The 12,020-nt window shown below is 44.6% G+C and overlaps 1 protein-coding gene across 1 annotated transcript in view; it reads left to right on the top strand.

Moving 5' to 3' along the window:
- Window positions 1-12,020, top strand: part of MTHFD1L (methylenetetrahydrofolate dehydrogenase (NADP+ dependent) 1-like) — a 189,337-nt gene that overhangs the window by 59,196 nt on the left and 118,121 nt on the right. The window contains 4 exon segments of the mRNA XM_021086779.1: window positions 1,221-1,267; window positions 3,424-3,531; window positions 4,722-4,796; window positions 6,948-7,050. Of these exon segments, the coding sequence (XP_020942438.1) occupies window positions 1,221-1,267; window positions 3,424-3,531; window positions 4,722-4,796; window positions 6,948-7,050 (333 nt within the window).

Genomic DNA, 12,020 nt, shown 5'->3' with positions numbered 1-12,020 from the left:
AGACTCTTTGGGTCTGCCCCCAAGCCTCCTCTCTTTGGGAGTTGCCATGTGGGCCCTAAGGAGCCCTGGAAACGGGCTGAGGGCAGCGAGGCGTGATCAGGTGCCTCTTTGGCTGTGGTTGGGCTGACATCTGGCAGCCCCACACCCGCTAGGCTTTCTTCATTGATTTACCATGAATCATTCTTCAGGTCACTTTATAACAGCATTTATGGCTTCAATTACTGCTTGTTCTCAGTACTTTGTGGGTTTTAGCAATATTATATTTATATTACTGTTAGAAATATTAATAACTGCTAACTTTAAGTACTCTTAGAATGTCATACGTTATGTAGTGCAGTGCCCACTAGACTCGCACCAGAAGGCTGAGGTTTAGTGACTATGTCTCTTACCGCTGTGTGACCTCTAGCCAGTCATAACCTCTCTGGGCCACATGTGTAAAAGTGTAAAAGGCTTCCGTATAGTGTCAGGCTTACTAGCTTCATGTGAGGACCAAACGAGATAGTATGTCTAAAGTAGGGTGAACTGGGAGTTCCCTACGTGGCTCAGCAGTTAACGATCCCAAATAGAATCCATGAGGATGTAGGTTCAATCCCCGGCCTCACTCAGTGCTTTAGAATCTGGCGTTGCTGTGGCTCTGGCATAGACTGGCAGCTGCAGCTCCGATTCGACCCCTAGCCTGGGAACATCCATATGCCACAGATACAGCCCTAAAAACCAAAAAAAAAGTAGGATGCACTATAAAATGATGTGGACACAAAAGGTATCTTTGTTTTAGGAAAGAGAAGTCTCGTTAATGGTATTTTGAGAGGTCAGCAGCATACAAATCATATATAACATTATTCAGAAGTTTATAGTGTGTTAGTCTCAGTTTATGGCAGCTTTTATTTAGCAACGATTTTTATGTACATTTTCGCTGAAGCATAGCCGCATAGATCTGATAGAGCTAATCAAGTACTCTCCTGTTTGCTGTAAGGGTATTTGCTATATTATACTTCTTTTTTTCGGCAAAGAAACCCAAAGTCCTTAAATTACATCGTGGGACAGAGTATGAGCTTTCTCCCCTTCTGTTCTGCTTCGAGAGACAGGTCTTGTTTGCCACTGCCTGTTGTTATTACATCTTGGTGGGTACACGCTCTTGGGCTTGGGGAGCTGTGTCTCTGGGGCTCCCGTGTAGCTGTACTTGGGAACTCGTCTCACGTGGTGTCTGCTCTGTTGTTCAGGAGGAGCTGCCGGTGGTGGATACGCCCAGGTCATCCCTATGGAAGAGGTAAGATTTCAGAGAGACACGTGTCATGTGTCCCTGTTTCCTTCCTGGAACCTTTTTTCTGTGCTCCTATAAATAGAGGCCCACAGCATTTTATCCTCCATCCCAAGGCCTAGAGGCTCTGAAAACCAGAAATGTTTGCATGAGGCAATTTGGGGGCAAAACCTGACAATTAGGTTCACTTACGGATTTGGTTGATGCCGCTTGGTGTAAATATTCATGTATTTTGCTGCAGAAATACAGATTTTGATAAATGGATGCTCACCTGGGCCCCCTTGGAATGTTTTACAGATAAATTGTATGTCTGTCACACTACCTTTCTAAATTCCACAAAAGTCTGAATCCCAAAGCCCATCTCAAGGGTTCTGGATGAGGGGAGGCAGACCTGTCCTGCCCAATTCCGGAAGTTGAGACTCTAGAATCTCATATGGTCGGCTGTCTGTATCCACAGGTCCTACATCATGTTTTGGCCAACTGCAGATCAGAAGTACTCAGTTAGAAAAAACTTCCAGAACATTTCAAAAAGTAAAACTTGAATTTACCACATATAGGCAACTGTGTACCTGATATTTACATTGTAGCAGGTATTATACTCGTCTAGAGATTATTTTAATGATACAGGAGGTTGTGTGTATGTGACATGCAGATACGATGGTATTTTAGATAGGGGACTCTGAGGGTCTGTGAGTTTTGGTATCTGCATGGGTCCTGAATCCCCCCGGAGTTACTGAGGGACAACCATAGCCCCAAAGAAAATGGTTAGAGTGCCAGTGGCGACAATTCTGGCTTCTTCAAGACCTCCTTTTGTATCCTGCATAACACTTCCTGGTCTCCTGGATTTAATCAGAGAACAGGTCCCACCAGTTCCACTCCCTGCATCAGCCTTTTTTTTTTTTATTTTTAGGGCCACACCCATGGCATATGGAAGTTCCCAGGCTAGGGGTTGAATCAGAGCTGTAGCTGCCATCCCATACCACAGCCACAGCGACGCCAGATTCAAGCAACGTCTGCGACCTACACCACAGCTCATTGCAATGTGGGATCTTTAATCCACTGAGCAAGGCCAGGGATTGAACCTGCGTCCTCATGGATGCCAGTCAAATTCGCTTTCAGTGAGCCATAACGGGAACTCCCAGCCTCTCTTCCTTTTTTTTTTTTTTTTGCATATTCAGGCTGAACCTGCAGCATATGGAGGTTCCCAGGCTAGGGGTCAAATTGGAGCTGCCCATCAATGGAACTCTGTTGCTTATTGGAAATTAAGTTTTTGGAGTTCCGGTGGTGGTGCAGCTCAGATCCTGCATTGCTGTGGCTGTGCTATAGCCCGGCAGATGTAGCTCCAATTAGACCTACAATTAGAACATCCATATGCCACGGGTACAGACCTAAAAAGAAAAAAAAAAAAATTAAGTTTTCAAAAGCTATACATGTATTCTTTGTATATTTGCATGTATTTGCATGTACTCTTTATAACTCTTTGCAAAAGTGAAAATTTGGAAACAACTTAAATATCCAGACATAGGAGACTAAAAAATTTTGGTACATCTGTGTGATTATATACAGCCCCTTAACTAACTCTACACAAATGAGATTATTACGTAATAATAAGTTTTTAAAAAGAAGTTCACAAATTACAAGCATGATGATTCTATAAATAATAATCATGTGTATGCATAAGATTAGAAGGAAAATAACAGAATTATAGGGTCGATGTATTTTTTTTTTTTTCTGTTTCTCAGTCAGTACACTGCGGTTGTGTTTTTTCTATTTCTCAGGCTTTCTGTCATATTTTGTAATCTCTTGCTACTGTTCGTCTTATTCCCTATATTCAAAAGTGCATTTGATATGCTACCATTTTCTTCATTACAAAACAGTGCATAAAAGTAAATGAAAACCAAAATAAGGAAACCAATCATTAAGTCCGTCAGAATTGTTTCACTCTTAACCTGAGAAAGGAAGAATTTGCAGTAGAAAGTCTGCTCCCATGTTCTTTGTTGTCAAACGTAAGACCTTGACAATGAAGTTCTGATTTAGGCTATTTGATGGATCTAACTCATTCTATGAATATGTAATTCAGGTCATGTTTTATTTATTCGAAAAGTCCTTGAATACTGGGATGATTGCTTGAAACAACTAGAAAGATGTTTTCATTTCATGTCTAGTTCAACCTTCACCTGACTGGAGACATTCACGCCATCACCGCTGCCAATAACTTGCTGGCCGCTGCCATTGACACAAGGATTTTGCATGAAAACACTCAAACAGATAAGGTGAGAAAGCCTCCTTGGTGGCTATTTTTGAGCATTTTATCCTGGGATTCCTGGATTCTTGAGTTTATGGAGAAAGTTTGGAGTCTATAAGTTCTCTGAATTTGTATTCAAAATTTTGTGATTCTTATGAACGTCCTTCTTTCTTAAGGAGAGAGGATCTATATACATTGGTCAAATTCTCAAGTGGGCTTAGGACACTGCCGAGTTTGGGGGAGAATTATGCTGGTTGCATTAATAATTCTTGGAGATGAGCCCTTAGTTTTAAAGGTTGTTGGAAGTTCCTACTGTGGGGCAATGAGAGTGGTGGCATCTTGGGAGCACTGGAATGGAATTCCCATTGTGGCTCAGTGGGTTACAAACCCAATTAGTATCCCTGAGGATGTGGTTTGATCCCTGGCCTTGCTCAGTGGGTTAAGTATCCAGCGTTGCTGTGGAGTAGTTCACAGACATGGCTTGGATCCGGCTTGGCTGTGGCTGTGGCTGGCAGCTACAGTTTTGATTCAACTCCTGGCCTGGAAACTTCCATATGCCGCAGGTGCGGCCTTAAAAAGCCAAAAAATAAAAAAATATATATTAAAAAAGGTAATTGGTAGACCAGTCTTTTCATTTTGCCCATAGATCTAATCTCTGGTCTATACTAAGGAGATTTGAGAGATTCCTTTTGAAGGTGCTAATGTTACATGCAGCTCTCCTAGATGCCCTGTTAAACAGACTCCGTTTGGGGGCTTCAAGTGTGTAAAATCTGAGAGGCAAACTACACACCTGAAGGGACAGACTACCAGGTACTAATTCCTCAGAGAAAGGATGTGGGTGAATGTGGGAATTTCTGGCACATTTTCAAGGGTCCTGACTTCTTCTAGTTAAACTCACTCCCTAGTGAGTTTTTAAAGCCAAATACCAAATACAGATATTGAGATAAATTTTAATTTGATAGTTACAAGGCTCTAGATCAAGAAGTATATTTTCATGCAAACTCTTTACAATGTGCATTGTTTCAGATCTAGTCAGATTTATTAAAATGGCAGGACTTAAGTCTAAATTGTTTACATTAGCCAAGAATTTTAATAGAGTCTATAATCTAAACAGTGTGGTTATAAATGTAATGAACTTTGTCATATTCTGTAAATTGTCCAAGTTCATGGTTGGCCCTAAAACTTTTGTGGGGTTTTGTTTTTGTTTTGCATTTTTAGGCTCTGTATAATCGACTGGTTCCTTCAGTGAATGGTATTCGAGAATTTTCAAAAATTCAACTTGCTCGGCTAAAAGTAAGTTTCCAGTTAGTGGTTGCTGTGAAAGAAAATAGGGACTTAGGTTGTGGCTCAGTGGTAACGAAGCCAACTAGCATCCATGAGGACTCGGGTTCGATCCCTGGCCTTGCTCAGTGGGTTAAGGATCCCGTGCTGCCGTGAGCTTCGGTGTAGGTCGAAGACGTAGCTGGGATCCTGTGTTGCTGTGGCTGTGGTGTAGGCTGGCGGCTACCGCTTGGATTCAGCCCCTAGCCTGGGAACCTCCATATGCTGTGGGAGCGGCCCTAAAGACACCAAAAAAAGAAAAAGCGAAAAAGAAAATATCTTGGAAACAAATGAGAAGAATCGTCAAAGCCAGAAATTTTGAACTTAATTTGAATTGGGGTTTTGGGATATTAAACTCTTAAGAGACAGAACAGTGTAGCAGAGAATGCACAGAACCAGATGCTTGAGGCCTGAATCTGAATCTTGCACCAAAAAGCAGATGGACAAATTAGTCCACCTTTGTGGATGTCAGCTGCTTCATCTACAAAACAAGAGGACCTCTGGAGTTCCACTGGTGGGTCAGCAGAAACAAATCTGACTGGTGTCCATGAGGAAGCAGGTTTAATCCCTGCCCTCGCTCAGTGGCTGAAGGATCCCGCAATTGCCGTGAACTGGGGTATAGGGTGCAGACATGGCTCAGATCTGGTGTTGGCTGTGGCTGTGGCCTAGGCTGGCAGCTGCAGCTTCAATTCGACCGCTAGCCTGGGAATCTCCATATGCCACAGGTGCAGCCCTAAAAAGACAAACAAACAAAATTAACAAATTAAAAAAAAAAAAAAAAGAGGACTGCTTGCTGATCTCGAGTCCTGAGGTTTTTCCTCTTTCACAAAACGTATTAACTTTCTAAGAAATAAGATTGAGCCTTTGAACATTCATCTATTTCAGTTCTTATTGCAGGAAGATACTAAGATTGTGTATGTCCTTTTAGGTTGTATTTGTATATGTGCCCTTCTTATCCGTAGTATCACTTCCAAGGGCTATTTTCTATTTAAAGTCCTGCTAACCCCCTAGATTTCCCCTCGCTCTTTTTCTGGCATCAAAGGTAACTTTAGTGGTAGAATTGACAGCCACGGGTTGGTGAAAATTGGTCTAAAAACTTCATCCCCTTCCTTCCTTCAGAACCAAGTTCAGTTTGTTGAGAATAATGCACAATATTCTACCCTCTGCAGCTACGACATGTATCATTTCTGTTTCCCAGATTCTTTTCTTATATTTTATTTGTATTTTACACTAAAAAGCATTTTTTTAGAATGTTTCCTTCATGCAAAGAGATACATTAAAAGCATTAACCTTGTTTCCTAATGGAATTAGAGATCACTTGAAAACAGACATAACTCTTACTTGAATTTATTGGTACTTATTGTTTGAAAAGAAGAACTAGTGAACTGGAGCATCAATTAGAAGAACAACATGGGCACAGCATGGGGTGACTGTGTAGAGAGCCTGTAGCCACCACAGACACAGCGATTGTTCTGTGCGTGCTGTCACCCGAACTGTCACCTGTCAGTTTTATTACCATTGAGTTTTTTTGGGGGGGGGGGCATCCACCTATGGCATATGGAGTTCCTGAGACAGGGATCAGACCCGAGTTGCAATTGTGACCTAAGCCACAGATTCAGCAATGCTGGATCCTTAACCCACTGTGCGGGCGAGGTTTGAACCTGTGTCACGGGGCTCCCAAGACGCTGCTGATCCCTTTGCGCCATAGCAGGAACACCTTGCCTGTCAGGGTTTGGTTTGGTCTGGTCTGGTTTTGCTTTATAGTGCGGCATCCTCAGCATGTGGACGTTCGCAGGCTAGTGGTCTAATCGGAGCTGCAGCTGCCAGCCTACACCACAGATACAGGAACACCAGATCCGAACCATGTTGCTCGAGGCAACCCCAGATCCTTAAACCCTGAGTGAGGCCAGGGATTGAACCCTCCATCCTTGTGGTTACTAGTTGGGTTGTTACCACTGAGCCACAAGGGAAACTCAACGGGAGTTGGTCTAACGACTTACTTGAAATTCGCCTTAATTTGTAAAAAGGCTCTCCTGGTCACGGAGAAAGGAAAAGTAGGATATTTTTGGTTACAGCTTGCTTTCTGTTCTAAAACCTCTATCACATTTTGTTCTTAATCGTTAGAAACTGGGAATCAATAAGACAGATCCGAGCGCTCTGACGGAGGATGAAATGAGGAAATTTGCCCGCCTGGACATCGACCCGGCCACCATCACGTGGCAGAGAGGTGGGTGCTGGTGCCCAGGTGGCAGGATGGCACATGTTCCAGCGGAAGCGCTTCAGTTTCGCCGACGCGCGATTGTGTTTCTTCCCGTCATCTTCCCAGCCTGCTGCATGAACCCTTCATTGATTTCCATCTCTGTTATTTTAGCAGAGTCTTCTCTCTTCCGTGCTTCCTATCGAGGAGAAACAGCTGTACCCTTAGCTCAGTTCCATCCATCCCCCACCGCTTCCAGATTTCTGCTGAGGAAAGTCACTTTTTTCTTGTCTCTTCTCTGCTCCCTTGTCTTTGGGGGGAAAAAGTCTGTCTCTCATGTGTCCTGCTGCCCTCTCTACGCGCCATCCTAATCTCTGCCTTTCGCTCCTTACCGCTAGCTCTAAGAAGCTCCAAATTTGTATTTTCAGGGCAGAATTTTCTAGTGCTTCCAACCACATAGCAGAACCCTCTCTGACAGGTCACGCTCAGCTTGGAGCGACATCCATTCTGAGGTCGCTGCTTCCTTTTGCTGTGACGCCCATCCCTTTGCACTGTAAGGGTGGGACAGTGGGGAAGAGCCCAAGATGTGGAGTCAGGAGCCTAGGGTGGGTGTCGTCCCCGCCCACTCACTGTGTGACCCTGAGCAAGTCACATGCTTGTTCCCGCCCCGTCTCTTGGAGCTGGGAAAGGAGCCAGTAATATGATCCTTCCAGAAACTTGAGAATAGCGCTAGATAGAACCGACAGAACATCAGATGCTATGAGTGTCTGATCCTTCCTCTGTTGTTCTTCTCAGACTTCTCTCCCCGACCCCTTCCCGCTTTCCTCACACTTCCAGAACCGTTTTATCAGATACCCAGTGATTGCAGTTCTGTTGTCATCGATTTTCTTGCTTCCACTTCCACCCCTGGTGTCAGTAGGTTCATAGTGTCGTGAGAGATGTTCTGTCGCCTCCTTGCTCAGAAGCCTCCGTCCTGGGTGGTAAGATCGCCACCACACGCATAGCCTGGCCTTCAGGCCCTGCCAGGTGGCCCCATATACCGTGGCCTCCCTCTGCCTTTGCTGGGCGGCGTCTTCCCAGACCCAGCTCAGGTCCACCCTCCGGGAAGCTGCCCTCCTGGGAATCTATTCCTCCTGTTCATGAAGAATTTAGTGAGGTGGGAAAACAAAGACCAGACCCCCACTGGCTCTGCCATGTATGCGCCATGCAACTTTGGACACATGACTTTCACACTTTCTTCATGTTTTTGTGTGTCCTTTTTTTTTTAGGCTGCACCCATGAAATATGGAGGGCCCCAGGCCAAGGGTCAAAACCGCTGGCCTACACCACAGCCACAGCAACACAGGATTCACGTCTGCGACCTACACCACAGCTCACGGCAACACCGGATCCTTTACCCACTGAGCGAGGCCAGGGATCGAACCCACAACCTCGTGGTTCCTAGTCGAATTCATTTCTACTGCACCACAACCAGAATGCCTCACTTTTAAATGGAGTCGTCATAGCAGCCTTGCCTTGAGCAGCTGAGCTTCAGCAAGAGAGTACTTTCCAGACCCTGAAGCGCCACCCAGATCAGAGGGACCGTTGTGATCATAGTTTTAGGAGGTGTTTTCTCTGTGTGTCTGTGTCTCCCAAACCCCTAAAGGAGAGTAAAATCTCTTCAGCATTTTTAAAGATTTTTTTATTATTATTATTTTTTTATTTTTATTTTTTATTTTTATTTTTTTTGTCTTTTTACCTTTCTAGGGCCGCTCCCCGCGGCATATGGAGGTTCCCAGGCTAGGGGTCTAATCAGAGCTGTAGCCGCCGGCCTACGCCAGAGCCACAGCAACGCGGGATCCGAGCCGCATCTGCAACCTACACCACAGTTCACGGCAACACCGGATCCTTGACCCACCGTGTGAGCCAGAGATTGAATCTGCGTCCTCATGGATACTAGTCAGGTTCATAACTCACTGAGCCACAATGGGAACTCCTTATGATTTTTTTGAATGAACTATAGTTGATGTACAATATTATGTTACAGGTAAACAGTATAGGGAGTCACAGTTTTTAAAGGTTATGTCCCATGTGTAGTTATTTTAAATATGCACTATATTTTCTTTGTTATACAATATATCCTTTCAGTTTTTTTTATTAATAATTGTTTATTATCTCTTAATCCCCTACCTCAAAATTGCCCCTGCCTCTCGCTCTCCCCACTGGTAACTACTCGTTTGTTCTTTTTTTAAAGGTTTTCTTATTGGAGGATAGTTGATTTATAATGTTGTTTTAGTTTCAGGTGTACAGCAAAGTGATTCAGTTATATATATACACATATCTATTCTTTTTCATATTCTTCTGATAAATTTTAATGGGAGTGACAGCTTTAAAAAATTATTCCAGATAAATACTATAACTGTCTTATTGTTTAGGGCACTAAAGTGAAGAAAACATTATTGCTGTAGACAGCTGCCTCTGTCCAGGGAGTGGGGAATAACATTTTATTTCTAGTTTGGCTCTTATTCCTATGAATTCCTACAACAAATAAGGCTTTCCATCAGGTAGAGAGAAGTTGCTTAATAGTAGAGTTTTTGTTCTTATTTTTTTTCCCCAAGGGAGTGTGGGCTTAGAGTTAGAATATAACCTCTGTGATGAGTTTAGATGCTTTTATAGTTTGATAACTGGAGACCATTCGGATGTCACATATTTAATAGTGGCCTCTTTCTTTTCAGCCTGTGTTAGAAACTGCTTGTGGTTTTTTATCCCCTGCTTTATGTTAGAAGCTTAAAGGCCTCGTAAGTGCTGGTAACAGGGTGAACTTGGGGCCCTGTGCACTATTCCTGAAAACATAGTATAAGCAGAAGAAACTGGACATCAGGTCATTTTTTTTTATTCCTAAAGGGATATGGGCCCCTGCATCTCTGTGCATTGCAGCCGGGGGTAGGGGTGGGGGTGGGATGGGTGCGGCTCGCAGGCCCTTAGATCAAGGATCCAGAAGCCTTAGGATCCAGGGAACTGACATCTGGTTCCTGGTCCCAGCTTGGCCCCCGCAGCCCTGCAGGGAATCAGTACAGTTCTTGTACTAAAGCCAAAGTAGGGGACCTACCCCTGATGTCCTAACAGTACTGCCTAGTCTGAGGTCTATGTTGGTTTTTAAAAAGCCGCCTCGGAGCTTCCGAGTGGCTCATCAGGTTAAGGACCTGGCGTTATCACTGCTGTGGCTCTGGTTACATGGTTACAGCTGGGGTGCGGATTTGATGCCTGGCTTACCGCAGGTGCAGCCAAAAAAAAAAAAGTTAAATAAGAAGCCACTAGGCACAATGTGGGTTTTCCTCAAGACACAGCAGTGTCATCTGGAAGGGAGGGGCTCGTGCAAAGGGTGAAAAACCAGACATCTCCCCTCTGCAAGTCGCCTTCCATGCCTGCTTGCCTTCTCCATGTCGCTCTCCCCTTGGCCACTGAGTGCCTCCAGTCCGAGAACAGCGTCTTGTCCATCTTTGTATCCTTGTAGAGCTAGCCCGGGACCTGCCACCAAATTGGCCCTCGGGAAATGTCCCTGAGATGCCTCAATACGTTTCTCATTCCATCTTTGGCTCTGTCACTTCGAGGCCAGGAATTCTGTCGTTACACTCAGCAAGCCTTTCTGGCCTTTCTTGTGTGTTGGAACCTCATCTTCACCTTTCTTCTCTTATTTCTTCCATGTCTTCTTCCAGGGACATCAAAAGCCCACTGTATTGGGAGACGCCCTGCTCTCCCAGAGCCAAATGCACACGTGGGCTTCTGCTGCCACTGATCATTAGTTGATCTTGCTAACTTTTGTTTTTGTTTCTTGGCTTACTTGTGTTCTCTTTGTTAAACCAAAACCATCCTTTTCTTTTCAATAAAAAGATCACATCAAGACTGTGTCCACTGCATATGAGAGTAGGAAATGTTTTGTCAGAATACTATCAAGGAGTTCCCGTCGTGGCTCAGTGGTTATCGAATCCGACTAGGAACCATGAGATTGTGGGTTTGATCCCTGGCCTCGCTCAGTGGGTTAAGGATCCGGTGTTGCCGAGAGCTGTGGTGTAGGTTGCAGACGCGGCTCTGATCTGGCGTTGCTGTGGCTCTGGTGTAGGCCGGCGGCTATAGCTCCACTTAGACCCCTAGCCTGGGAACCTCCATATGCCATGGTAGCTGCTCTAGAAATGGCAAAAAGACAAAAAAAAAAAAAAAGAAAAGAAACACTGTCGAGTACGTCCTCTGAGTCTGCACCATCAGTCGTGGGGAGTAAGCGCTGGCCAGTGCTAATAGTGAGAGGCATCCCTTTCCCTGTGTATCTCTGCTTACGTCTTAAAGTCATGGAGAGGTTTCTATGAGCCCGCCGAGTGTGGCTCACGTGTCTGTGGATGTGTGTTAATCGAGTGTGTGTATTTGAGTGTGTGTGAGAGAGTCTTGTATGGAGAGAAAGTGACCAGCCGCAAGCAGGTCAGGGGACAGCAGCGGTGGGCAGGGTGCGCCTGTGCTGTGTGTGAGAAAGAAAACCTCAGCATTTTTCATCCTGCAGATGCTTTCAGTTCCCGCCGAATTGTACATGTAGTAAATTGGATCAGAGGTGTCAATGTGGACAGCGTGTTTTTTGATTCCACATAAATTATTAGAGACTCTGTGTCCTTCTGGCTCTGATTCCTGGCATTGCAGATTTGTTTTTCACAGACAAAATATACATCAGCACCATTCAGACAGGTCAGTGCAACGAGGAAAGAGCATCGATACCTACTCTGATCATCACTGACTCCCCCACCCTCCCCAATACTACTTTATTTGGGAGGGTTTTTTTGGTGGTAAAATATTCCTAGCAGATCATTCCTAAGTGTGCATGCAGATACACTCACAAGCTTGCTATGGTTACACCATCACTAATGCCTAGACCCAAACCTTTTCATCATCCTCAACGAAAGCTCTAATATCCTCAGCAAAAGCTCTTGAGTTCCCGTCCTGGCTCAGTGGGTTAAGAATCCAACCCGTATCCCTGAGGA

The sequence above is a fragment of the Sus scrofa genome, chromosome 1, assembly GCF_000003025.6.
Source record: "Sus scrofa isolate TJ Tabasco breed Duroc chromosome 1, Sscrofa11.1, whole genome shotgun sequence".
NCBI lineage: Eukaryota > Metazoa > Chordata > Mammalia > Artiodactyla > Suidae > Sus > Sus scrofa.
This window is presented reverse-complemented; position numbering and strand designations above follow the sequence as displayed.